At 42.2% G+C, this 26,889-nt stretch overlaps 1 protein-coding gene across 1 annotated transcript; it reads left to right on the forward strand.

The window, feature by feature from the left end:
* Positions 1-1,894: 1,894 nt before the first annotated feature.
* TNFSF11 (TNF superfamily member 11) lies at positions 1,895-26,609 on the forward strand. The gene is made up of 5 exons (XM_064440818.1): positions 1,895-2,243; positions 9,880-10,047; positions 16,696-16,741; positions 16,824-16,922; positions 24,224-26,609. The coding sequence occupies exons 1-5, from the start codon at positions 2,019-2,021 to the stop codon at positions 24,643-24,645; spliced, it is 960 nt and encodes a 319-aa protein (XP_064296888.1). The 5' UTR covers positions 1,895-2,018; the 3' UTR covers positions 24,646-26,609.
* Positions 26,610-26,889: the final 280 nt, after the last annotated feature.

Genomic DNA, 26,889 nt, shown 5'->3' on the forward strand with positions numbered 1-26,889 from the left:
GTTTACCTTCATTTTGTTTCCAGAAAAGTTGAGGCACCCTTGGAGAAACAATTCCTCAAATTCTCTACAGACCACAATGCTACTAATGTTTCCGAGCATAAATGTAAGCATTTGGAAAGAAGAGACAAAGGTAGCCATTCAAGGTTGGGGTATTGCTCCATGACTTCCTGGTGGGTGATGTTGGGAAGCAGGTGCTCTCACCATCATTTCTCAGATGTGTCTCATTGTTGATGAAGTAATTGTTATTGCACTATTTGGGTCCAGTGTTAAATGATATCTGCTTATTTTGATAGTAATTTGTTGCATGGTGGTTTGGTGTATTTCAGACAGTTTCCTTTAATTTGTTGGAGCACGTAATCATGTCTGGTTCAGTCAACCTCTTTGGGAGGTAAAGTTTCTCAGTTTCTTAGCTTAGGCAGACCTAAACAGGATATTCTGTCATGTATCAGGAGTTGAAAATTAGACTGTTTTTCTACAGTCAAAATGACCTACATGGATCTGTGTCATTCTCCCATGTTCTTCAAAGCCTGAGCCGGACTTCAACTCGCTTTTTTGTCTGGACCATTTCCCCAAAGCATTTTACAGGGCTGCAGACCTCATATACCTGCATTGCCTTTGCAACAAGCAGTTTCATAGATTTAGGAGAATGCTTTCCACAAAGTGGACTAGTCAGGCACATAAGATGGATCTACTGAAGAGATAGTTGCATCTCCAGAAGTTTAGATAAACTGATTAGCGGAAGTCCTGAGAAAGGAAAGACTACATGGAGGCAGGAAAGTCTATAAATAGACACACCCTAAATGAGCAAGTATATAAAGGGGAGACTTGACCTAAATGGGACCCCCAGAGGACCATGAGAAAGAGTCCCTACAAACTGTAGCATGACTTTACAAGGAAGAGGTTTCGGTATTGAATGCAAGCCGAGGAGTGGCAAGCACAGGAAGATGTTGTTCCTAACCAAGCATTTGGAAAAGCCTCTGTAGCAGACCTGCTGTGCGAGGGGAGGTGAGGAGGCTCTGGTCTGGTTTCAGCATCAGCCAGTTGCCAGCACAGCTTTCTGCCATTTCTTTACCCCAGTCCTTTAAAAGGACTCTGAACTGTGTTGCCTGTTTTGGACAGCGCAAGTCAACGCTGTTTGTGCTTATTTTAGCCTGGCCTGAGTGAGGAGTGAGTTAAGATGGAGGGGCTCACAGAATCACAGAATGGCAGGGGTTGGAAGGGACTTCTGGAGATCACCTTGTCCAGCTCCCCTGCTTGAGCAGGGACACCCAGAGCAGGGGGCACAGGAACGCATCCAGGCAGGTTTTCAATATCTCCAGGGAAGGAGACATTGGCAAGGGTTGGCAAACCTTTGGTCCCCTGAGGACCTGGACCCACAAAAGGGGCCAGGGGATGACCAAGGGCTCACCCCGGGTGTGCACTGGTTTCTGGTACGAGGGGATTTTTGGGGAAAAGGCCCCTCCAGACGCTACCACGGGCTAAGAGAGGCCTCGGCTGCCGGGTGCACCACAAACCTGAGCGGGGACACGGGTGAGGAGGCGACCTGGGGACGGCGGCCCGGCCAAGGCAGGGCTGACTGTATTTCGTTCAGTCATGGTGGAGGGGAGGAGGAAAGTTTCGCTCCGCGAGGAGGAGCAGCACTGACCGCGATCGCTGGGCGACCGGCCCGGCAGTGGAGGGAGGCCGGGGCTCCGGGGGCAGGGGCGGGGCGGGCCCAGCCCGACCCGACCCGACCCGACCCGACCCACCTCTCCCTCCCTCCCGCCGCGGGCCGGCGGGGGCCGGTCCCTGCTCGGGGAGGGGAGGCGAGGAGGGGGCGGTGGTGATGTGTGTGGCAGCAGCAGCGGCGGGGAGGAGGGGGGCAGAGGCACGCCGCCTGGGGCTGATTGGCCGCCCAGTTTATAAGAAGTGCCCGGCCGGGGCGGTGGGGTTGTTTGCCGAGGCTGGGGAGCTCAGGCGAGCCGCCGGCCGCCTGTGGAGCCGTTCGAGGGGAGCGGTGCGCAGCTGCCCGCGGCGCGATGCGGCGCGCCAGCCGAGACTACACCAAGTACTTGCGCGGCTCGGAGGAGCTGGGCAGCGGCGCCGCCCACGAGAGCGCCCCGCCGCCGGCGGCGCCGCCGCAGCCGCTGCCGGCCCACCCGCACCCGCCGCCCGCCTCCCGCTCCCTCCTCGCCGCCCTCGCCCTCCTGGGGCTCGGGCAGGTGGTCTGCAGCGTCGCCCTCTTCCTCTACTTCCGAGCTCAGGTAAGCGGCGCCCCTGCCGGCGCCCGGAGACGGCGGCGGGGTGAGGAGGGTGAAGGGGTCGGCGCGGTCCCTTCCCGCCTTTGGCGGCGGGCGCTGGGCGCCGGCAGCCGCCCTGTGAGGGAGCGGCCGGGCAGGGCGGGAGCGGCCGCCGCGCACCCCCACCCCTTTCGGAAGGGGCGATGGTGCTCGCGTCGGTGGGATTGAGGAGAATAATTTAATAAAAAGGGCAGAGAACAACTTCATCAGGCTCTGAAGCTGGCCCAGCTTTGAGAGGGGGTCAGGCCGGAGGGCTCCCGGGACCCTGCCCGGCCTGCGCCACTCCGGAGTGGCTAGAGCTGCTGAGCCCGAGGTGTTCTGGGTGGTGCCGTGGCCTGACGGTGCGTGTTGAGGTGCACGGTTTCTCAGCCAGGTCGGATGCGAGGGGTCCCCGACTAGGGAAGCAGCTTAAAGATCCTTCACCTGAAGCCTTGTGGGGTTTTGGTTTTTAACGATCAGCTTTCAGTTACTCACTGGAGAGTGGTTTGATGCGGCTGAGGTCTTTGGCCGCCATAAATGTGTCACCAGCCGGAGAAATAAATGTGTTTAGGTAAAAAAAACCAAACCAAAACAAAGCCACCACACAACACCACTTGGGATCGTTTGTCCTTCAGGCTGCGCAGGGGCACCGCGGAGCAGGGTCTGCGTTATGCCGGCGGCGCGGGCTGTTGCTCAGGAGCTGGTTTCTGAGAGAGAGCCACCGCTCGCCCGCCAGGCCGCACGCCTGCCAGGGATGCTTCGGAAGAGGCAGCGGTGAACGCAGCAAGGAGCAGAGGGGAGGTATCGCTGTGGGGGAGATGAGGTGATGAGCAGTTAGGCTTTCAGAGAGAAGAGGAGCCAGCTTCTTGGAAACGGCTTGGCTGGCTGGATTCGCTTGCCGCTGTGTCTCTTACTCCATGTAGCTGAGCCGTCTCAGAGGAAGTGGGGGGCTGCCGGCTGGTTGCTTCTCTCAGGGCTAGTGTTAAGCTTTCTGCTCGGCTTCTTTGTCAGATGCTAGTTCTGTTAATACAGGTCTCGCTGCCTTCATGGAAGTGGTGCTTTGTTGTGTGTACTTTTCATTTGAAGTCAGTGGGGAGTGGAAACCTGTTTCTTTCGGTTTACTTTCTAGGTAGATGTGCTTGATCTTCATGTAGCAGGCTGCATTTCTTACCAAAGTGCACTCCGAAACCAGATGTTGGACAAATGTATACCCACCTAAACAGATGAATGACTATCAAATATACAGTAATGCTGCTGATCACTTATTGTGCAGACCAATTCACATTTTCTTACTGACAATGGCTTTGTGTTTGCCATTTTTACAAAAATAAAATGGAACAGCAATACAATCTTAGTTAATCGTATTGCGTACATTTCAGAAGAGTGACATTTAATTTCTGGGGCTCATTGTAAAGTAGCTTAAAGCTACTTGTTTGCTTGACAGTGAAATAAATTAATGCCTCCTTCAGCTGTGGCAGAGAAATGTTTTCCACTCTGGATCTGCATGAACTTGAAAAGACATGTTTGTCAAAACATGGCTCATAGAAATGCACAGCTATACATTGATTAGTAGGCTAGAAAGTCATTGCAGTCAAAACAACTCATCCAAGTATACTTTTTGAAAATGCTATTTTTCCGTTATCTTTGTGTCCTGTCCCTTCCCGTCCCAACCCCCGCCTTATTAAGGACTGTTTCTGGTAGCTTCATGTGGGTGCTTCACACATGCCTAACAAAGGGTAAAAAGAGCTTTCTTACCATAATGACTATTTTTCTTCTGCTTCCTTGATTTAAAAAAATTACATAGTCCGAGTGTAATTATGCATTTGGCAGCTTAATTCTCTTGCTAGTTTCTTGTTCCTGTAGATTTGGAATAATGCTGTTGGATGGAGTCCTTTGCGAACTTGAACTTCTGAAACATCTAAAAGAGACGATGTAGCTAGATGTAGACTTGACTGAAGTAATTGCCTGAAAAAATTCTGATGGAGAAAATGTCTTCTTTGCCATCACTGACAAATAGAATAATAAGTGTACTTTCGAAGTAAGTACATAATTCACAAAAATAAGACACAGTAATCCTTATTTGTTCACCAATTTCCTATTGTGAAATAAGAGAGATGGAAAAAAATATAGTAGGACCTGCAGAAGTTAAGTCTTATTTAACTGTCTTGCAGATTTTTTTGTTTATATGGGACAAGATCCAACCTCTTTCTTTTGAAAAGATTGCTGTCAAATTTAGTTGTATTAAGCTATCGCAATCTGTACTTTTCAGTACAAATTTCCGCTATCTAAATTTGTACTTTAATAACAGAATTTAAGTACTGTGATGTATTTTGTTAAAATAATGAGAAGTTAACAGTACAAGTTGTGTCAAAAGAATTGGTTGGTGAATTAACTGCATGTGAGTTAGCAAGATTTGACTCTGTAGGCTAATATTAAGAAATTATATGTTTTACAACCACTTTTAAAGTCTACCTAAGAGGCTTAGTAAACTCTGACTCAGTTTTACCATACACATTTTGTCTGTATTTGCATAATACTGGGCTAGATCATGACACAATATGAGCTGAGACAATAGTTGAGGTTTTGGTTTTTCCTTGGTTTCGTTTATTTTGTGGCTTGAGCATTTGGAATTTCACAAGACACATAACTAAGACTGACACTAGATTTTCACGGGTAAACACATGTTTGTGGCCAAGAAGTAATGCAGCGCAATGCAAATGAGACAATGAGCTGGTATATCTAAAAAGAAGGAAAAAGCTAGGAACTGAATTTTACCAGTATTCTGCTATGAGTGTTCTGAAATATAAAAACATTAAGATGTTCTGGTGTTTTTTTGGACCATCTTGTGCAATGTACTGAATCCAGGAAATTAAACACTAAAATGTATCGGTCTTAAGTGTTTATTTTGCTTCTACTTCATGAGGAATATTTGCTTATGATCAATGAAAATGCCATGAAAATTTAGTTAGATGCTTGGAGCAGCTGGAGATTGTCACATAATAGAGACTCATGCACAGCGCAAGGTGAGAGCACGAAGGGTTTTATTTAACTTTCACTGGTAAATGCTGAAGTATAGTCTCCAAAAGCTTTTCTTTTAAACTTTTCTTTCTAGCTCATTTCCTTAATGAACTTAAATGATAAAAGAGTAGGAATTTGGTCTAACAGTGAGTGAACTGGAGGGCAGTGGAACAAGCTGGAAGTGCTCAAATCCAGCTGTGGGGGCTGGATGTCAAATTCCTATAGTTTAACCTGGAACTCCAAGCTTATCTGTTTTTCCCATTTAAAAAAAGTCTGTATAGATGTTAAGTATTCCACCACACTGAAGAATTCACACATGGATAAATGGGGACCTGGAAGAGAGATTTTTATTGTCATTCCACGCATCTGTGGTACTCTGACTTTAATGAAAATATGTCTTTAAAAGATCACTTTTCACACTTCATCTAAAGCTTTGTAAGCATGATAGAGCAGTGGCTAACAGCAGGTTGCTGGGGGGGCATTCACACTTTTTGGAAGCCTGGAAGAAGCCCTTCTTGGTAGGTGAGAAAGATCATGGAGTGCAAAGTGGTATTTGATGATCTGGAAGTTGGCGTAAGTTTGAAAGTTAGCACAAGTATAAATGATAAACATTTGTTGTAAGGAGGAAGTATAGAATATGATACTGTAACATTGCATAATTGAGACATTTAATAGGTGAAGTTGGCTGGAATGTATCTTTTGAAATCAAAATGAATCTTTTTAACATAAGAAAATTGGTTCTTAATTCTGAAAATTCATCTGGTCTCACCCACAATGCCAGAGTTCATTTTGGCTGCCCTGATTTAGGTGAAAGGAGTCCAGAGATGTGACTAAATGATTCGAGATGCTGAAAATCAAGGGGCACCATAAGATTTGATATGACTCCAAGCTCAGACACAATGGATGTATACACAACAGTAACGTAGGAGAAATAAGCTAGATGCCTCTCTATGTAAATAGTTTAATTTCGCTAGGGCATTTAGCTTACTTAACATGTTATAAAGCTTTCTCTGATATCTTTGGTTGCATTTTGATTTTTCTTCCAGGTATTTAATATTTAGGACTTCATGCTGAAGGTCTCTGTTTATTCAGAGGCTCACCTTCTGTGCCTTGTAAGTTAGCAAGCTGATTCCTGTAGATCATTCTGGTATTTCATCTGGCTTTTTAGAAGTTGTTCTTGAAACACTCGAAAGTTTTTCTGTGTGTTTTGGTCTCAGTGCTTGGTAATATTGGTTTTACAGCAGTTCAGTACCTGCTCTTTACAAACATGTAAGATGCAGGATTTCTGAGAATTCCTTTTCAGACAAGCGAGCTAATTTCCACAGTTAAATACGGTGAAGAGTAGGATTCTTTGAAAAAGGTAAGGGCAATCGGGTGGGTTAGCCAGTCCCTAGATCAGAGTTTCCCCTTGTCAAACGCTAAACCTCTAGGGACTTGCAGTTTGTCAGGATGGGCTGCGCAGGTTGAAGTCGCTGAAGCTACTGGTTAGTGTTTCCATTAAGTCTTCAATCTTCTAACTGTAGGTGCAGAGATGCTGGTGTTCTGTTCTAAGCCTTCAGCAGATAAACTATAATCCCTGTAAGTGCTTCTGTACAATCTGCTGTTACTGTTTCAGCACAGTGTTGTGTGACACATTTAACTGGTTGCTGATGGGTAATAGGTGTAAGTCTATGCTACGCATAATTTGTCATGCTGGACACTCAGACTTTTACAAATTTCATGATTTTTTTTTTTGTGTTGTAAAACCTAATTTTCTTGTCTACTTTTCAGAAGCTGTGTTTAAAAAAATCCAAAACTGGGGTAATAGTCTCTCACTAGGAGAGTTACTGATAAAAATTCATATCTATGGGCAGTTATTTGCTGTGGCTTTCTATCTTCTGTCCCATGGTGTGTGTGGAGGGGGGAAGAGACAAGACATCCAGATCCTGCTGAAGACCCTAATTCCCTCAGGTCTCTAACAATGCCAACATAAGAGGCTACATCTGGAATAATGGGTCCTGTTTTGAGTCCCTCAGTACCAGAGGTGTATCAACAAACTGGAGACAGTCCAGCAGAAGTTCACTGTGATGGGTAGGGACTGTAGTGTATCAGAAATGGAGAACTGGAGTATTTGAATCTAAAGGGTGGGCTAAGGTGGCAGAAGCTAATCACCGTTTTTAGCTACCTAAAGATGGAGCCAGGCCCTTCAGAAGTGCTCAGCAAAAACAAGAGGCACAGTCATAAATTGCAGCAAGAACTGTAGCTGGACATCAAAACTAGTGCTTTTGCACAATAAAAGTGGTTACATTGTAGAACAGTTTGTCCAGAGAGGTTGAAAGCCTCCATCCATGGAAATTCTACAGAGCTTGCCTTGACAAGGCCTTGACCAACCTGACCTAAGTTACAAGTTGGCCCTGCTTCAAGCAGGGGGCTGGACTAGAGACCTGCAGAGGTACCTTCCAACCCAGGTCATTCTGTATTAACTGCCTTTTAGCAGTTGTTGATAAACATTTTGCATTTCGGTTTTTTTTTTTCTTTCAGTTTACAGTTGATTTTTCTGAGTTCTGGATGCTAGTGGAGCATGCTGGGAGAGACACTTTTTGGGTGCAGCTTTAGTCGTTAAAGCTAGTGCTGCCTTCCTGCTCTTTCATTCATATGCCTGTCTCTATACTGGCTCTGATGCTTGTCTGATACCTGAAGTGAGTTGCTTTCAGGATGTTAATCTTACAGGAAATTAGATCAGCAAAAATTCCATACAGGTTATTGATTTAAAAGAGGAGATTGAGAACCAAGAATGAACTTTTGTGGTGAAGAAGGTGAGAGTGAAGTGGTGTTGGTTTAGGTCAGCTTGAACAGTTAATGGGGCAGTGCTGCACTAGCTGCCTTCAGAAGTCATTAGCATAGTTTTTAGTGCTTAACTCATAGAGCTGTAATGGCTATACACAGATTTTCTTTTGGATTCAGCTGTGTGAGGCCACACCAGGAAGATGTTACTGCCTCCAAGCCATTCTATAGCTCATCTCTACCCCTCTGCTCAAAAGTTGTGTCATCTTCTGAAGATCAGAAGATGTGGCATCTTCTGATTTTCTGACCTGTTTCATTCCAAATCTGCAGGGAAAACTGAGACAGCTAAACCAGGTCACAGAGATGATGTTGGTCTGAAAGAATCAGGCAAACAGCTTTCACCTGGCGACATTAGCAGAAGGATGGTGATAGATGAGGCAGCATTTGGTGTTGCCATCTGTGCAACAAATGTTTCTCTGCAGTGTGTGCCTGTTGGATGGCTGCCTGGCTGGCATAGACTTAAATTCACCTTTAATCTTAACCTTATGCTTTTAAGCTCACTTAGTCCTTTTTTGGGGTTAGGGAGTCGAATTCATGTTTGTGTGAACAAATGATATAACATGTTTGATTCACTCTTGACTTTTGTATTCTGCAAAACTTCCTTTTGATTATTTGTTTTGTTCAGTGCTGTGTTAAAGGAAACTGTACGCTGCTTCAGGTGCCATCCATAATGTCTTGGCATTCCCTCACGTGGTTACAAATAATGTATTACCTTTTGTAATTGTCAGGTAAAAGTGTTCCTTCCGCCTTATGCAGAAAGAGAGAAGTAAATGTTGCTTATTAGACCAGCTGATGCAGTTAGAGAACTTAGACAAGGTTTTGAGTGCACAAATCCTTCTTCAAGCCTGAAGAAAAGCGAAATAAATACCGGTTGAGAACAACTGCTGAGAATCTTAGACCACCATCTCTGAAAGACAGTGGTTAATATCCCTCGAGTGTAAAATATGTGGAGTGTGGGGAGAGAGGGTGAAGTGCCTTAAAAAATGTTTATGCAATTAAAATCTGCCAAGGCACACTGCTAATCCTTAGAGTATCCTTCCAATTTATCTGATAGAATTCAGGAGAACTCTAGATTTACTGTTTAGAAGTGTAATTGATTTAATCACAGAGACTGATTGCTAAAAATATCTTGCAGATATTCTAGATTTACCAGTCTTTGTCCCATGAAACAGAGGTATTTTGTGGTAGAGTTTTATAATCTTTTGGTCGTTCTGAATTTGTGCTGCCTTACTTGTTGACTGTTTCACACAGCAATATCTCTTGCCCACAAAATGATTTCAGTGATAACTGGCTTCTGTTCTTGTGTTTCTGCTCTTGAAAATGATGTACTAGATGTTATACATACTTCCCCCATGTTCCTCTACTTGGCATTTGTGTGTTGTCTTGCAAACTATAGTGCTTACAGATAGGAGGGCTGTGCATGTTGCCTGCTAAAATAATTTTGATACTGCACTAGGTGGTAAAAGAATTCAGGATTATTGATTTTACTGTAAGAGTGGGATTTATCTTTAACTTTTGAAAGTCAGATACCCAGTCTGAGCTAATGAATTATGCAGCTTCAGAAGATGATTCATTCTTCTATCTCTCACACTTTTTGGGTGAAATAAAACTCCACGTGGGGAAATTTTCTCTCTTAATTGTTTACAATGAAAATGTAGGTAATAAACTTAGCTAGGTGCCAAACTTCTAGACAGTTGAAAATTCTCCCAGACTTGAATGCTCTTAATGTCTCTTGGACAGAAAAACTTAAACTATGGTTGTGCTTATATATTTGTTTCAGATGGACCCTACTAGAATTTCAAAAGAACATGCACACTGTGTCAGAACACTTCTTGGACATCAAGAAAATACAGATTTGCATGATACATCCTTTGAAAATCAAGACGCGAAGTTAATGCCAGAATCATGTAGAAGCATGAAACAGGCTCTCCAAAGAACTGTGCAGAAGGTAAGTGGTGGACAGACTGTGTGTTCCTTTGTTTCCTGCTCCTGTTGAACTTAAAATAGTTTTTCTAATGTCTGTATTTGGAGGTAAGTTCTAGAAAGTATTTTCTGGTATTTGAACAATAATTGAAGCTGCATCCAAGATCATATTGTTTTTGCCCATGGACCAGTTAGTGGTTAACCAATTCTGTATTCAAACACATTTTTTTAAAGAAGGGAAGACTTGAAGTTGCACTGAGAAAACTATGATTGCAGTTAGTTGATTGGCCATTCTGACATTGGGATGGGCCTGAATGGTAGCCATTTATCCTAATAGTTGTATAGGTTTGCCAACACTTTGGATGTTCATAAGAAGGGACAGTTCCACATTGTTTTTCAAAGCAATCTTCCTGACTCTGACAAGATTCTCCCAAGTCAACATCAACAAGCAAAATATTGCCTGAAAGACAGAGGAGGTAACATTTGCTGGTTTCCTACTTTTTCTGCAACCCAAAATGAGGGATGGTATCTGCTTTTTGGTTTTTTGCTCATGTTGCCAGTTCTCTGTTCCAGGCAGATCATTCCCACACTGGCAGAAGAGCTACTTTGCCATAACATGATAATTGGGCAGTCTTTGCCTAGCAGTTGAGAATGACAGCTTGTTCCCAAACACAAATACCAAAAGTAGCCACCTAAAGAAGTCAGCCCTAATGAAGAAGCCTAGGCAAGCTGGATATATGTAACAATCACCTCTTAGTGCAGTTACTGCCTTTGATCTCTTTGTGTGTTCATGATAGTTATGCGCTATTTAAAAGCTGAGTCTGCTACGGTATTTGGGTTTCCTGGCTTACCAGGTCCATTTCTACTTCTTCACATCTGCATATGACTGTCAGCTTTTCATAAAGGATGCTACATGAGATTTGAGCTGAACTCACGTATGCTTTACAGAGTGAATTGTACTTGAGTTAATTATATGGTGCTTTAATTCTGCTAATGCTTGTTTTTAATGGAGTACCCTGAGTTTACAGATCTTTTTGTGAACAAAACTTAAAAAAACTTAGCAGTACATGGCTTGTCCTATTTGCTAGCCACCTCCTTGAAAATCTTAAGGGAAAAAAAGGTTAACTCTAAGATTAGTTCTGTCCTCCAGCATTTTAGACTGTCTCACACTATACCTACTTCTGTGTTCTGTGTGCTGGTACTAGACTGCTCATTCATGCAGCTCCCATGCCAGAGTAAGGAGCTTGTTACAGTAAGTGAATGGGAAGCCCTGTATTCTGGTCATTCACTGCTGGTTACTCAACAAAGGCATTGGCTTTAGTTGAGGCTGCATATCCTGCCATTCTGGATGGAGGTTAAATGCTGCAATGCCCGTGGCCAAGATAAGTAGTGAGTAGGGATAACTTTTTGGCTGATGATCATTAGTTTGAGAACAATAAAATTTCCCTTGCCAAAGTAATCAGACTCCGAATTCCCTTTGAATGCAATAGAACGTATTAAGCAGCTGGGTCAGTGTTCTGGATACTTTGTCATCATATATTGATGATGCAGAGAAAAATAGGAAAACGCCTGGGGCTACATTTGCATCTTTTAGGTATATCTGAGGAGTGAAAGAAACAGTGTTAAGGCAAAATTATACTTTATCACATTCTGTAAGCTCTGCCTTTCATTGCTCTGCTACAGTGAAGGGCAGAGATGCAGCTGAATCTTTCTTCTATTTGTGCTAGTCCTTTGTGTGGGGAATGCAGCTAATGTGACTTGAAAAAGGTTTCCCATGGTCTGCTTCCTTCACTTTCCTGAAGAATGTAGCCTCTGTGTGTCTTAAGAACCAGTACCCTTATTTGAATTGGCAGTGTGCTAAGTGACTGAAATGGAACACTTCAAAATACCGTTTAAGTTTTGTGATTTTTTTGATATTTAGTCATTCATAATTCAAGCTGTTCAGGAAATGAAAATAGACAACGTGCTTTTGCTCAGGTTTATGGTCTGGTTACAGCTTTTAGCTTACTGCACTGCTTCTCATCTCTCTTTGCACACCTGTAGACCTAGTGCTTAAATCTAAAGCAGGGATTGATGGTAAAAATGAAAGTGCTCTTATGAAAACCAGTGTAGTAGGGCTGCAAGGTCTGGTATAGAAACATTTGTCTCCTGAAAAAATAGTAATTAAAGATATTTTTAAAATAAAAATCTAGTGGTGAATGCCTTAACATATTCCGGGATAAAAATACTGCTTAGGGAGCAGCTTACTCAGCAGGGAGCATGTTTTTAATATTGCATATGAACTTTCAAGCAGGCAGATAATATACTTTCCTAGCCTGTCTGTTTGCTGAATTCTTTTTTGCATATAACCCTAAAAACCTTTTGGCAGTCCAGATGCACTAACCACAGTTCTTATGAAGTCTGTTATGAGCCTGAAGTAGAAAGGACTACAAACATATCTTGGGTCAATTCATAAGTAACTTTTCTTGGCAATACTCGCAGCTTCTAGCAGCTTGGGGAGTTCAGGCGTAAGCTAGACTCCCACATCGCAACAGAGTACTTTGCTAGACCTCCAGGGCAGCACTTGTAAAGAGATCTGTATACTTAGCAGACATTTAAAGTGCACATAGTTATGGACAAAGTGAAGGTTTCACAAGTGATTGCTGTAAGCTGTTAAAATTTCAGTTTCTATCCTACAACCTTACATGCTTTTTTCTGCAGGCAGTAGACTACTCATTTGGATAGAGGTTGTAGTGCTGATCTCTATCTTCTGATGAATATTGGTTCATGTACTTTCTATTTCACTTCCTTCCTGATTAGCATTCTTCAAATTGCTGAATTTCCGGCAAGATAATCAGGTGCTTCTTCCTGGTATTAGCTGGACTTAAAGCACTAAGGTAGTAAAGAAACAGCTGCATAAAGAAGCTTTAAGATCACAGCTGAAGCAATACATGAATGTCCAGAGGGGTAGTCTTTGGATTGGTCTCAAAAGGCTACTTATAGCTGCTCAGAGTAGATAATGAGATATTGTAAAAGCCAAAGGAGAGGAAAAACTATTCACAAATGTTACGTGTTGAAATGTAGCCTTGTCTCTTCGTCTTCAACGTTGGACATAACTTGAAGAGCAAGAGTTGTTTTTGTTTTGAAGAAGCTTAAATGCTGAAGGTTAAACCCTGCAGCCTGCTGTGGATGAGGAAAAAGCAGTTCCCAACATTCGGGGCACTTAAAGCATGATTTTAGCTTTTAAAATGTGAAAGTTTTCTAGCTTCCCAAATACCTTTTAAATTTTTGGGGTGAAAGAAGATACACTTTTCATTTCTGTGACTGGCTGCTTCTCTGTTGTTTAAACAGTGACTATATGAAGGAGGCTGGAATGTGGGAAGCAGGCCAGCAGAGTTGACTTGGTGGGCAGTGAGCAAATGACGCAAAGGTGTACAAGTACAGCTTATTGTAAGGCTAAGAGTGGTGTGATTTTTTTTTGTGTATAGTGTTTCTAAAAATAACTCAACAGCTTGGAGCGCACATGGTTCTGTGGGTGGCAGTCTTAAAAGAAGTCACTGGTAATATTTTGTCAGCAGTTCTCATGCCATTCTTAGTGACAGGTTCTATTGAGCTGTTTCTGCTTTCTTAATGGTAGTGAATATTGTGATTAGGTATGAGATGCTGAAAGACATTCAGGTGCTAAAGAATGCAGCTGATACTTTAAAGATTTGGAAAATCCTAGCTCTTAATTCCTTGCACTAAGGATACCAGGGGATTTTTATAATGCCACTAAGAGGCCATCTTTAGACATCAGTATATATTCAGACATCCACTGAAAAATGTGGTCCTTGAGTCCTTCAGGGTCAGAAGCAAACATGCTAAAATGCTTTTCTAAGGTAGGCTGTGTATCAGCACCTTGGAACGGTAGAAACATGACATGAAAAATCAAGACATGTGTTGAACTACTTAGTCTTCAGGAGGAAAGCCACAGCTCTATCTGTTATCTAGAGACTAGTCTATCTATTTCAGTTTCCTTTTGGAAGCCTGGGCAACAGAACAGAAAGGAATATCAAAATTTTGTGGGGCTGTTCAGAATCAAGCAAAGCAGTTGACACTAGTCCAGTGTTTGGAGAACTTGGCTGATGGAGGATATCTGTTTTCTGGCCACAGGCTAGCCACTCCTAATCTGATGAAAAGCACACAAAAGAGTCAATGAACATGAGCCACTCCAGCTCTTCTCACTGCATTAGTGTTGGGCTTGTGCTTATAATCTCCCTTTTATTGTAATGCCACTTGCATAACAGTAACATAGCTTCAAGAGGAGTACAGGAGAGTGTTCCTGTCAGAGACAGATGCTCCTAGGATACAGGGAAGTAGGCTCAAGACCATTGGGACAAGGAGAATTGTGGACCCAAGACTTCCTGGGTAGCTGTTCAGCTTACCAAGTTGTGATGTTGCAGATGAACAGCACCACCAACAGTTAGAAAGTAGCTCAGACTGCATTTGATGAGGACCACAGCGTGTCCGCATGGCAGATGAGCTGAGTCAGACTGCTAGATCTCAGAAGGTGAGGTATGCAGCTGCTCAAGCTAGAGCATCTTTGGAAACGTGCAGAAGCAGAACTCTATACTCCTAGGAAAAATGTAGGTTAAGAGGAGGGTACCAACTGGCCAGTTCAGGGACTCCAAGGGCTGTGCAGTTACCAACCATGGGGGGTTTTTTTGAGTACCAGTTTAGATAATAGGAGATTAAAATGTACATAGCCCTTTTTGTATCTGCCCAGTAGGCTGTCCAGGCAAGGACATCATCACATCCCCCAGAAGGAAAGGATGCAAAAGCAGACTCCACATCTGAGAAATTTCCATTAAGAAAGCAAGAAAACGAAGGAGTCTCCTCTTTCTAAGGAAAGGGTTGGGAGTAGGTGTGGTGCAGTAATCTGAGTGTGGTCCATCTCCCAGTCTCTTCTACCTTAAGTTCTGCTCTCTTCAGAGGCTTTTGCTACTTTTTGCAGTATCTAGTACTTGCAATTTTTTGTTGTCTTCCTACTTCTGATGAAGTTAAAGAGCTCAAGTGTGGCTAGAGGCTGATGCTGGTGAGCAGCTCCTAGAATTGAGCTTTGTTTTCATGCTCCTAGAACTGACATTGAAGTAGGAAGATCAGAGAGGGGAAGTGAATGTAAATGGGGGAGGTGGACATGAGTTTTGCTTCTTTTGAAGTTGTTTCTTCTGCTTTTCTCGTTTCTACAGCAGAAAGCATCTTAATGATTCTTATCTACAAAATCAGCATATCTCTGCTGAAGTATTATGCTTTGATAGTCAAACTACAACTTCCATTACTGCTGTGGCTTTTCATTTTGGTTTAACATTTAAACACCTACTGAAAGGGGAAAGTGAGAGTAATAAATGTACCAGCTAAGGCATTAAAATTTCACTGTGGCTGCAAAATTGCATAGAAGCAGGACTTTAGGTGCTTTCAAAGTAGGATTTCAAATTCTAAAACACTGCAGTGATTGAAATCACAGTGGAACATTGCTTATCTGGCCAAATCTGAGGCGTATTGCATATACATGGTATTGAATCAGATGAACAGCAATATGTGTGACATAAAGACAAAACAAAGGACCACTCTTAGGTTTTGCAGATGAGATATGATTTGCTATCTTCAGCAACCTGTTTCCTTTTACTAAACATCATCTTGATGGATCCATGATATGAGGTATTCTGAGTAGCAAGTAGAATATTACCCCTCTTTTTCAGAAAACAGAGGTGAGGACTCATGGGGAAACGGGACAGAACTGAGGACTGAATTTAATATTACAAAGATTCAGTCCAGGCTTGTAACAAGAACAGGCTGCTTAGATTTTTAAAAACCGCTGTTTGTATGTTTTCTCAAGAGGAAAACAGGTGTGGATTATTAAAAGCAAGACTTTTTGTGGTGCCTGATGTCTGTTACTTGTGCTGTTCTTGGTTTTGGGTAACATGGTTTTCATTCATGTTAAAATTCATCTGCAGTTTTAAAGAAGGCATACTTCCAAACTCTGGCACCCAGTCCATTTGTCCCAGTACAGATACAGAAGATGCTTAATCCTTTGGTTCTTGCATACCTTGTTGGAAGTGAGCCTTCACTGTAAAGCTTTGCAGTCTTGCAACCTTCCCTGTTAGTGGTCAAGTGTGAGAGGTGGAGGTTTTAATTTACCACATAATTTACCTCATCACAAATGAAATTCAGAGCTTAGCTTTCCTTAGTTGTGTGATTACACATTAGTCCGTATGTAGAACTGCCTCTTCCATTACCTTTCGACCCCAAGTAATTAGGTCAGTTCATAAACTACATTGTTTTATGTGATGCATTCTTAGCAGTTGTTGTTTCATTATACTTAGAGAAATATTCCAAGTCCAATACGCAGGAAAGGTTGTAAATTTCCTGTCACCGCTACTTCAATAAATAGTGCAGTGATCACACACACCACCATTCCTATCCACCTTTTTCAGATGTATTGGACAGAGGAAGTAATTTGATTGTGGCAGCTAAACTGTGTGTTCATATTATACATCATGTAAATATGAGAATATGTATCACAGGCATCTGAATATACTATAGGTATAACAACCCCCACATGTACGTAACACACAGTGTGTTGTACGAACTACCTGCGATACACAATATTATAAAACCAAGACAACATCAAAGCAATGGCTCTTTCTCATTTTAGGAAGTCCAGCGTGTCATGGGAAGAGCACCACCAAGACCAGAAAAAGGTAGGTGCTGGTTTATGAATAAGTAGTATTTTAGTTCTACTAAACTTGTCTTTCTAAGGTAATGCAATTCTTTTGTCTCTAGCTGCAATGGAGGCATTGGGAATGGATCTGTACAAGAGAAGCAAACCTGAGAAGCAGCCTTTTGCCCATCTCATTATTGATGATAAGAATATTCCATCTGGTAAGTTCAGTTTTAAGTGAATACTTCCAATGCTACTATAAATGTATTAAACATTGAAGTATATGAAAATAGTTCAGCAATACCAGCAACAGACTGGGATTTCAGAAATGGCTTTTGATAATGAGAATAAATTGGATGTGTTAAAGGATTTCAGAGGCAGCAGGGGTAGTGTTAACAGGAGGATAGGTCCCTTTTTGCCTCGGGTATCTTACATCAGTCTGTTTTATGTACTGAATGGCCTCTCCTTCAAATGACCAGTTTTCATGATCAAGCTCTGAGGGCTTGGCCTGCCTCTTTGTGCTGTTTTCAGGTGAGGAATGAAGATATGCATTGAATGCTCTTCTCTGAAGTTTCTTATTTGCTTTGGCTAGTAAGGCCTATCTGGAGTTCTTCACTCACACTGGACATCAGCTATCGTTATATATACACACAGATGTGTGCATACATACACGCAGGTTATACCAGCAAAAAGATTGGCCAGAATCCAGATCTTGCGGGTTGGGAAGGTGTTTCCTTTCCATTAAGTCTAAGATTTTTTTCTTTGGCCTGTTGTCAGATGAAGAAATGTGGTGTTTTCTGTTGTAAAAATTCAAGAATGTCCTCTCTACCTGTTCAACCCTTTAAAGCCAAACTCCTTTTGTGTGGTCTCCTTTTGGGTCTCTACTGGGTGACACAGCATTTGTCTTCAGGATTGATCTGGAAGCAGAGAATCTTACAGGAATACACAACACATGCATGTCAGGCCCCCATCAGTGTAAGAACTTGCCATAAAGGAAGTACATCTTTCATTTTGAGGTGTTGAAAACCTAGAACTGCAGTCCCAATGACATTATTGTAACTTGCCTGGTAGTTCCCTGCCCTCTGCGGGTACATTGCACTCTCGTAGCATAGGGCTGAATTTATAGCAAGTGTTTCCTTTCGCTAATGGCATGTTGAAAAGGTTTTGTCATGTTCCATTCATTATTATATTGCATGTATGTTTCTGAGCTATTGAGTAGGGGGGAAAAATGTTCCTGTGGTTTTTATCTGCCCCTATGGTAAGAGGAGAGCACTCTTTTATCTTGCCAGAGCTCTTATTCTCTACCCACAAGTATCTTTAGATGACTTTGGGAACATTCTTGCTAGTACAATATGAGGGAACAAGACGTGAATCTGCCTTGGAACACTCTCCAGAGGGAAAGATTCATTCCTGCAATTTTAATATATCTCAGTACTGTTTCCTTTTTTGCCCTGGGCACTGTCAGCTGAGATTTTTTTGCTCTGTATTCTCAGCACAACAGTTGTCATTGGTGTGGTAGAAGTAAACCAGAGTTTATTCTGAAGCTATCACACAGAGGGTCTCAAGATAGGAGCGGGCATTGCTCACCACTGTCTTCTTCATCTGACGATGTATACATTCTGCAGTGCTGAACTACTTGTTAATTAACTGTGTGCATTGCTTTTGTATTTTATATAGCCAAACCAAAGGGGAATGATGTGTTGAGACTTGAAACCTGAGATTTCAGGAGTCTGCATAGTAATACCTTGATCTTGCTCTATTTAAAGACAAAGCACTTCTCTACCCATGGGCTTAATTTCTTGCCTGGAGGGAGAGAGTTCTTTTTTACTTCAAGTGCATTGGCATTGCCAAGAGCCACAACTTTATGAGCAGAGAGCTTAAGCAGCTTGTCAGATGGCAGTCAGAACTTCTACAAGCTTTCTTATTAGATCAGATGCCTCCTGACAAGCTTCTGTTTCAGTCAGATTTTGGCTTTTGACATTGGTCAGTAGCAGAAGATGCAGTATCAGTAAACCTGTCTTAGCATTTTGTCTTTGGAAGGATTCGGTTAATTTGCTAAGCATAGAGACAGATCACGTATATCTACAGAAGTGGAGTGTGTCAGTGTCACATTTTGTGAAATCCACCTTTTCCTGTGGGGAATTTATTTACTGTCTACCTGGATGTTGCTGTTAACTGTATTTTTGTCAGGGCTAGCTGCTGGTAATTTTTACTGCTGTGCGTCACTGGATTAACCATGTAAGGAGTGACGTAGCACATCTGTGTGTAATGGCAAGGAGGCATTGCTCTTGCTGTCAACTTTTTTCTTAACAGCCCAGGCTGCAGGAACTCTCAGAAATACAGTGCCTGTGACAACAAGCTGCTTTGTTACCCCTTGGAGCAGATCAACTCCCTCCTGAAATGGCACATATGGCTTCTGCCTGTTTTTGGAAGAGCATTGTCAGGATGTTAATCATGAGCACAGCTTCTGCGGCCCTTGTGGGCACTGCAGCAGTGAGGGGCTGCATCCTTATGGGGAGCTGAAACCCTGAACTTACTGCTTGTGAGGCATTTTAGTATCATGCTCACTGGTATGAGGCAGTACCCACTTGGCTGGGTGGCAGAGAGGTTAATGAGAGGCATAAAGGATGAAGATTTGCCTGAGGGTCATGAGGAGATTTTCCTCTCCCTTCCTGGTTGCTCTGACTGCAAATGGCAACTTCTGTTTTCTTCCCCTGATTCCTTACCCTACATGTCTGAAATCCTTTTAAATGGTTTTATGCCATCCGTGAGTCTGGACAGATCTGTTCTTAGTATTTTAAGGTTCTCTACTGTCATCACTCTGATGCAAAATAAACAATGTCAGAAAAAAACAAAACAGTCTTCATCACTGTCAATCAGGATTTTAAGTAGTTTGCCACTGAACACCCTTCATGAAGGGGCACTGAGCAGTGTCTGTGAGGGAATGTTTTTGTTTTACCTGGTTCATGATAATATCAAGCCCCAAATGGACTTTTGCAGCTGGGGGGAGTGTGAGGGAGGGGGCAAAATAACCCTTCCCCAGGTCTTGGTGTCCCCACCCATCATTTGGCTGCAGAAGCCATAGTGGTTTGGCTTGCTGTGTGTATTTTTTAGGTTTGCTGCCTTAGGTTAAAGCTGGACGCTTGCTGGTTGCTTTTAACCAGAGCACGCTATAAATGCTACACAGGTTTTAAATCAAAACAGTGAATTTTGGTTTATACATTGATTACAGAAATTAGTCACAGTTAAAGGAGAAAATCATAGACAGAAATAAATGTAAATGTTAAATATATAATTTGGGATGTGAATTGATACCTTTAGCTGTCTAAGGAAACACTAGTATTCTGAGCTATTTACAGCTAAAGGTTCAGCTTAGCTGCCCTTTGCCTCCAGAACAGTGTTTCAGAGCAAATAGTGCTTTGGTCATTCTCTCAGGCGTTATTTATACCTGAAAGCTACCAGGATGCAAACAAATTATCAAGACAGGGCTACTTTCTCCTCTGTTCCCCTCCCATCATCTTTCTTCTTACAAATTAATTTTATTGAAACTCATTTCTATTAGTCTTAGTTCATGGTCACAAATAGCTAAGACATTGTTTTCTTTTGTCTTCAGTTACCAGAAAAAATGTGTATTATATTGACTTTTTAAAAATTATTTTTACGTGCCTGGAAGGTTATCTTATTATCTCTCTGACCTCTTCCTTCTCTGTCAACATGACCTACCTTGTGCTATTTTTCTTCATCGCTCCACAGTAAATTTTATCACAGAAGATACTGTATTGCAGCATTTCTGACTGTCCCATGGCTTGGGTTATGTTTCAGAGTTTCTGATATATGGAGAGCTGGTTAGGCATTTGTATGCTCCATTTTTCTCCTCTGCCTATGTTTTGGGGGTACTGATGGTTTTAGTGTCTCCAAATTTGGATGTATTTCTACCACAGGTGCTGAGATCCTGGCCTGCTTGCTCCTTCCATTAAAGGTTGCATATAAGAGCTCCTACCTATGCATCTTTATGCTGTGCTGCTGGCTGTGGCATGCCTTTCTGGAGCTCTGAATTGTGGCAAAATGCCCATCTGCCTCAGCTGGTACAATCATAGCTTTACAATTTTGGTTGGAAGGGACTTCCAGAAGTTATCTGGGCTAATCCCCTGCTCAAAACAGATAGGGTTATCTTCCATCATCTCTTGGCCTCTTCCCTCCACCTGACTGGATGAATGATGCATATTCCCCTCAACACCAAAGCAGCATGAATAAACTTCACCCACTGATGCTCTGAGCATCTCAATTACAAGTGACTGTGGCACCTATTTTCTCTCTTTCCCCTTCATCAGCAGAGAATAATGCATTCCCACTGAAGATTTCTTCAAAATTAATACTTCATTAAGACTGACAACTAAAATATTTACTTGCCAGGTAAATAAAATCTGCCTAGCAACTACCCAGCGTGCCACAAGTCAGTCACAGCATGACAACTTGCCTTTCTATTCCATAATATGCATATGTTCCCATCCCAGATCTGTGGTATGCCTCTCCTCCAATCCAAGCAGTGATTTCTTGCCTATCCTCCTCATCTTGAAGGTAGCCCAACCCCCTTGGGGCGGTATTTCTGGCAGACTTAACACTGTGCACAAGAACTTCTACAACTTCCTTGGCTATGCCCAGTGCTTCAGGGGTGTACTCTGGTACACCTGTCTCAGCATCTCTTGCAGGTGAATAATTCCAGGCTAAAAGACTCAAGGTCTTAGTGTTGCTTCCAATTAATTGGCTGTTTTCAGAAGTTTTTTTGAGGCACTACACAAGACAGCTTCTCTGTACGATTTTGCTTGTATAGTTCCTACCTGGCTGCACTGGTGCCATAGGGGAGTGACTGTTTATGATCTGCCTTTGACGGCCTGTGCTTTGCTCAAGTCTTTGTGGAAGAATGCCAGAAGCCTTTTGTTCTGGTCTACTATTAGAGCATTCCTCTCACGTGCAGAAGCTGCTTGCACTTGGTGGTTAGGGAAGACTCATAGCTCTCAAATTCCCCTGTCCCTACTTCCCCTCATGCCTTTCTGCACAAACAAATCCAGGAGGTATCTTTTTAACTAATGAAATATACCTGGAGCTTTTCCCCAGCATGCTTATGAGCACTGGTGGTTCTAGGGTGTGCCTTGATACATGCTTGGAGGAGAGGGGCCCTGCTGTGTGCCATGGAAATTTTGGTGGGAATAGATTGTTTTGATTTGATATTGGGAGAATAATGTAGTGAATATTCCAAGCAGGCATTTAGATGGACTGGGAGCCTAAGGTGTAAGGTCTTCTGGTGCCAGTGTGGACTCACTGCTGTGGGTGCCTCAGAGGGAGCAAATGGAGTTGGTCTTGTGTGCTGAAAATTGCTAGTGGTTAGGAGGATGAGCTGGCCAACTCTCATCTGCTGTGTTATGCCCTGTGTATTACACTGAATAAGTGGTAGAGCGTTAGTGGCTTGTGTGTATCAGGAAGGGTCAGGACCTGTGTGGCTTTCTTAGGGCAGTGCTGTTTCCTCTGTGGGCGTGCCCGTGGGCCTTGGCTGGATCTTCTCCCACTTATGCCTATTCCTCTGGTTTTGCAGGCAGAAGCTGTGAGATGGCAGGTGGATGCTATAATGGGATGGTGGTGAAACTGGAGAGGTGGAAGGGAGTGTGGGATGTGTGCTGCAAGGCATACTTCTCAAATGAAAATACTGTGATAAACCCCTATGTAATACACCTGCTGCAGTAGCAATACTTGTCTGGGCTGGTGTTGCGGGCTGCTTCTTAACACTGTGTCACCAAAACCTGAAGTGTCAAATGTGACCATGTTTGCAAGAAAGACTCAAATGCTGTGTCTCAGTGCCTGTCCGACCTCCCGCCAGGCCACATCTTAGCACAGCCTCAGTAGTAGAACCACAGAATATCTCAAGTTGGAAAGGACCCATAAGGATCATTAAGTCCAATTCCCTGCTCCTTGCAGAACTACCTAGAACTGAACCATATGACTAAGAGTATTGTCCAGATGCTCCTTGAACTCTGACAGCCTTGGTCCCACGACCACTTTCCTGGGCAGCCTGTTCCAGTGACCGACCACGCTCTCAGTGAAGAACCTTTTCCTAATGGCCAAAGGACCATTTCCTAATGGCCAGGAGCTACATGAAATAACATCTGAGATTTGACTAGCTTGAAACCTCTAAGATGATAGCACCCAGGAGGTGTCTTTCGGGCCAGAGTTCCTGGGGGACATTTGTACCTGTATATGTAAAGTTAGCTTTCAGTGACAGTGCTGAGCTGACAAACTAAAGAAAACATCTCCAGTCTGTCAGCTCCTTTTCATTCTCTTCACAGAGCACTCAGTCACCTCAACAGATAAGGGACAGCTTCCTGTTTACCAGGCCGCCATCATGCAGGCAGAGCTGAAAAGGCTTACGTGTACCTGTTAGAAGGAATTCAGTAATGCTTGTTTACATATATTAATTCTGTTAATCTGTCCTTTTTGATAGACAGACTTGGTAACTCTTACACATGTGCTTTGATTTCCACATGCATGATGTTCTATGGAGAGAGAGAGAGAGAGAGAGAGAAAAAGAATATCAGCAATATTTTCCTTCCTGATTTGTGGAGCTCTGGTGTAAGACAACTTGAAGGGGACTATTCTCGTCCAAGCATGGAATATCTGCTCTTTGTTTCTAGTTTGAAACTTCAGATACTTTAAAATAAATAAAATTAAGAAAAGAAATTAAAGAGCAAGGCATCCAGAATCACATCTGTCTTCCTAAAGCTCTTTTTCCAAGACCTTCTACTAGATATTGGATGAAGAATCTGAGTTCACCTTCCCAATAGTTATAATTGCCCAGCTATATGTATGTGCACAATTATCAAAGAATTAGGATTGTGCTGTGTCACTATCCTAGATATCTAGGATATGACTCAACCAGATTGTGGAGCCTTATTCTGGTATATGCAAGCGCTGGGTTAAGTCTAAATATTGTTTTTGCATAAAAACGTTTGTTACATCTTAAATACTTGCAGTGCTAGCTAAAGTCTAGGCAACTTATTGTGTAGTACTAAAGATGCACAATTTTAATGTTTTTTATTTTGTATTGTTATTCCTCGCAAACATTTACAGGTTAAAGGCTGTTAACGAGACTTGTTGTTTTCTTATTAGTAACTTTTCAAATTCCTCTCAAGTATTTGTTAGTTGACTAGAGTTTTAGGTGGAATGCAGCTTCTATACAGAGCTTGTTGCATGATGGCGTAGCATAATCAACTATTGGCCAAGTAAACATTTTATACCATGGTCCAGCAGCTGTTCTGGTGGGAGGGCAGACAGTTTGAAATAGCAAGCCAAATATGGCAGTACACGATGAAAAAAGGAAATTTCCTAGGAATTTCTCTCATAACTGTCTACTATTCACTTTAGCCTATATAACTGTAGTTGCTGTTGATTCTGAAAACCTGGGGAATGCTTTCTAAATGTCGTTTTGTTAAATGTTTATAAAGAATTATTTTTTTTTCTCCCCTCTCTTCAGGAACTCGGAAAGTGAACCTCACATCCTGGCATCACAACAAAGGCCAGGCAAACTTATCGAATATGACATTCAGTGACGGAAAGCTGATAGTTAATCAAGATGGATTTTACTACCTTTATGCCAACATTTGTTTTAGACATCATGAAACTTCAGGAAACCTGACTAAAAGAGGGCTTCAGCTGATGGTGTATATGACTAAGACAAACCTTAAAATAAGGCGCTCTGATGTGTTGATGAAGGGAGGAAGCACCAAATACTGGTCAGGGAATTCAGAATTTCATTTTTATTCTGTCAATGTCGGAGGTTTTTTTAAATTGAAATCTGGTGAAATGATAAGTATCCAGGTATCAAACCCATTGCTACTGGATTCGTCGCAAGAAGCGACTTATTTTGGGGCGTTTAAAGTAAGGGATTTAGACTGAATCTTTCTTTAGTGTCCTGAAAATTGTTTGGGGTTTTAGTGGTCCAGAAACAACTTGAAGGCAGAACTGAAAATCTTTTGCAACCCAATTGCATCTGTATAAGCCATGTATCTCTAAAGACACGTTTTTGCCCTGTGCTGACTCCAGTGAGAGTCCCACAAATGCACAGAAGGGCAAAATTACATAGTTCTCCTGATTCAGTCTTATAGCAGTTTTGCTTCGTGTGTCTCCACTGGCTTCAGTAGGGTCATTATGACTTTTACATCAGTGTAGTTGAAATCAAAGCAATTAATATTATTGAACTTCTCTTTCCAAGTTCTGCCCTGACTTTTTAACCTGTGCTACTCCTTACTAGTTTTGGCACAAACGTAAGTCAGGACAGAACTTGGCTCCCAACTTGCATTTAGGGCTCAATTTTGCTTGGGGTTGAGCGTTTTGACCCTGAGACAGCAAAGATTGTGAAAGTATGACTAATCCCATTGCATTTGATGTGGCTTTTCACATGCTTAGTTAAGCCTGTTCTTGCTTTGCTGGATTAGTGTTGGAGAGCTTAGGCCGTAGAAGTGAGTTGCAGAACACCTAAACGGTTCAATTTAGGTTTTTAACCTGCTTAAAAGGGCGATTCCAGGAACAAGGGAGTTCATCTGGCCTTGCAGTTCCAAAAGGTCAATTACAGGTCATTTTTATTATCGTTGCACAGTTAATTGCAAATATAGACTGCCAAAATCGGTGTGCCTTTAAAGTATTACATTGTGCCAGAACCTGCAAAGACTTTTTTTAGACAAAAAGTATGTATTTTTATATTCTGTGATATCTAAAGTTATATTTCAGGTGTAATGTTTTGTGTAAAAAAAAAAATATGTAAATTATATTGTCCTATAGTATTTGATACAAAATATTTAAAATCTCTTGCTGTTTGTATATTTAATGTTTTAAACTGTTCTTAATGTACAGACATGTTAAACTGGTGCACTTTTTAATCCCAATGGGAAAAATCGCAGCTAAAAGAGGTTGTTTGCAATTAGCAAATGTAATATATATTGTTCTTTTTAACTTAATAGATTTCTGTTAAACTTGTCAGTATTATTGGGAGGGGAGGAATCACACCAATGTCACGAATAATTACACCAGAATGCTGGTCACTGGGTGCCTTTCAAACCTGGAGGGTAATTGGCATTATAAAGCTGGCATTACCTGAAAAGTAAATACATATTTTTTAAAAAAATGAATGCATAATACACCACAGAAATGTATTAGGGGTATTTATAATTACTGAACAGGCATATTTTCCCCACAACAAAACCTGCAAGTTGTAAATTCTGCAATTGAGTAACAACTTTTTTAGCTTAGTTTCCTGAAAAAGTGAAGCTTATGTCGTTGCATCGCCTGTCCTTGTCTCCCCTTTTAGCTTTTAAAACTCTGCACCCTTCTGCCAGATTTGGCAGGTGAATGGCAGCGTTAAGAGATATTCTTACAGGTTTTATGAGAACAGACAGCCGAGAACAACTCAGCTGTTACATGTTATTTGTCAGTGGCTGGCCACTGTTCATATTAGCCAACAAAATAATACAGGGAGGCGCCTAGCTAGCTGCAACATGGGTTGTCGCTTGCGTAGTTGCTTGGCCAAAAGAGGGGGGTGGATGGAACCCGAGGGTGGGGGGGGGGAACACGACATAGGAGGGAGCTGCAAATAGGATGGGTGATGTTTAGAGTACACCTGGGCAGGGATGAGGGAGGATTTAGGAGTGTCTGGGTGCTGTCAGGATGGTGAGGGGAAAACCTGCTCTACTGCATTGAAGGAATCATAGAAGGCAACAGACTCAAATCTGTAGGAATTGAGGCTTCGTACAAATCCTCAGGCTTTTTTTTATATAAGGAACTGAGTTGAATTAAAGCAATTATACTGTATAATAAACATTTCTTCCTATTGTTAATATTGGTTTCTTACAAAATATATTTCTAGAAAAAAAAATCAATATTGTGATTTCTTTGTTTTCCCGTGTTCCTGTGTTTCTTGTGCAGCTTTGGTCATATTGTTCAGATTTCAGAACACGCAGGTTGGGTGTGCTCTAACTCAAGAAAACTGAGGCACAAATTGACTATTTTGAGAGAAATACAATGAATTTTATGGAGTTTTGATTTGGCTCCAAACATGCATCCACCACTTGCAAGTAGGGTTACATCATCGGGTTGGAAATTTAGCTGGAAATGAGGCCTTCCCGTTTATGTTTTACACCAAGCAGT

This window comes from Phalacrocorax carbo, chromosome 1 (assembly GCF_963921805.1).
Source record: "Phalacrocorax carbo chromosome 1, bPhaCar2.1, whole genome shotgun sequence".
NCBI classification, from domain to species: Eukaryota; Metazoa; Chordata; class Aves; order Suliformes; family Phalacrocoracidae; genus Phalacrocorax; species Phalacrocorax carbo.

Bases quoted from the DNA above. Each gene is read 5' to 3' on its own strand.
- TNFSF11 (XM_064440818.1), top strand. From the start codon at position 2,019: ATGCGGCGCGCCAGCCGAGACTACACCAAGTACTTGCGCGGCTCGGAG. The intron at 2,244-9,879 runs GTAAGCGGCGCC...TATTTGTTTCAG, and splicing joins TCCTCTACTTCCGAGCTCAG to ATGGACCCTACTAGAATTTC. The intron at 16,923-24,223 runs GTAAGTTCAGTT...CCCTCTCTTCAG, and splicing joins TGATAAGAATATTCCATCTG to GAACTCGGAAAGTGAACCTC.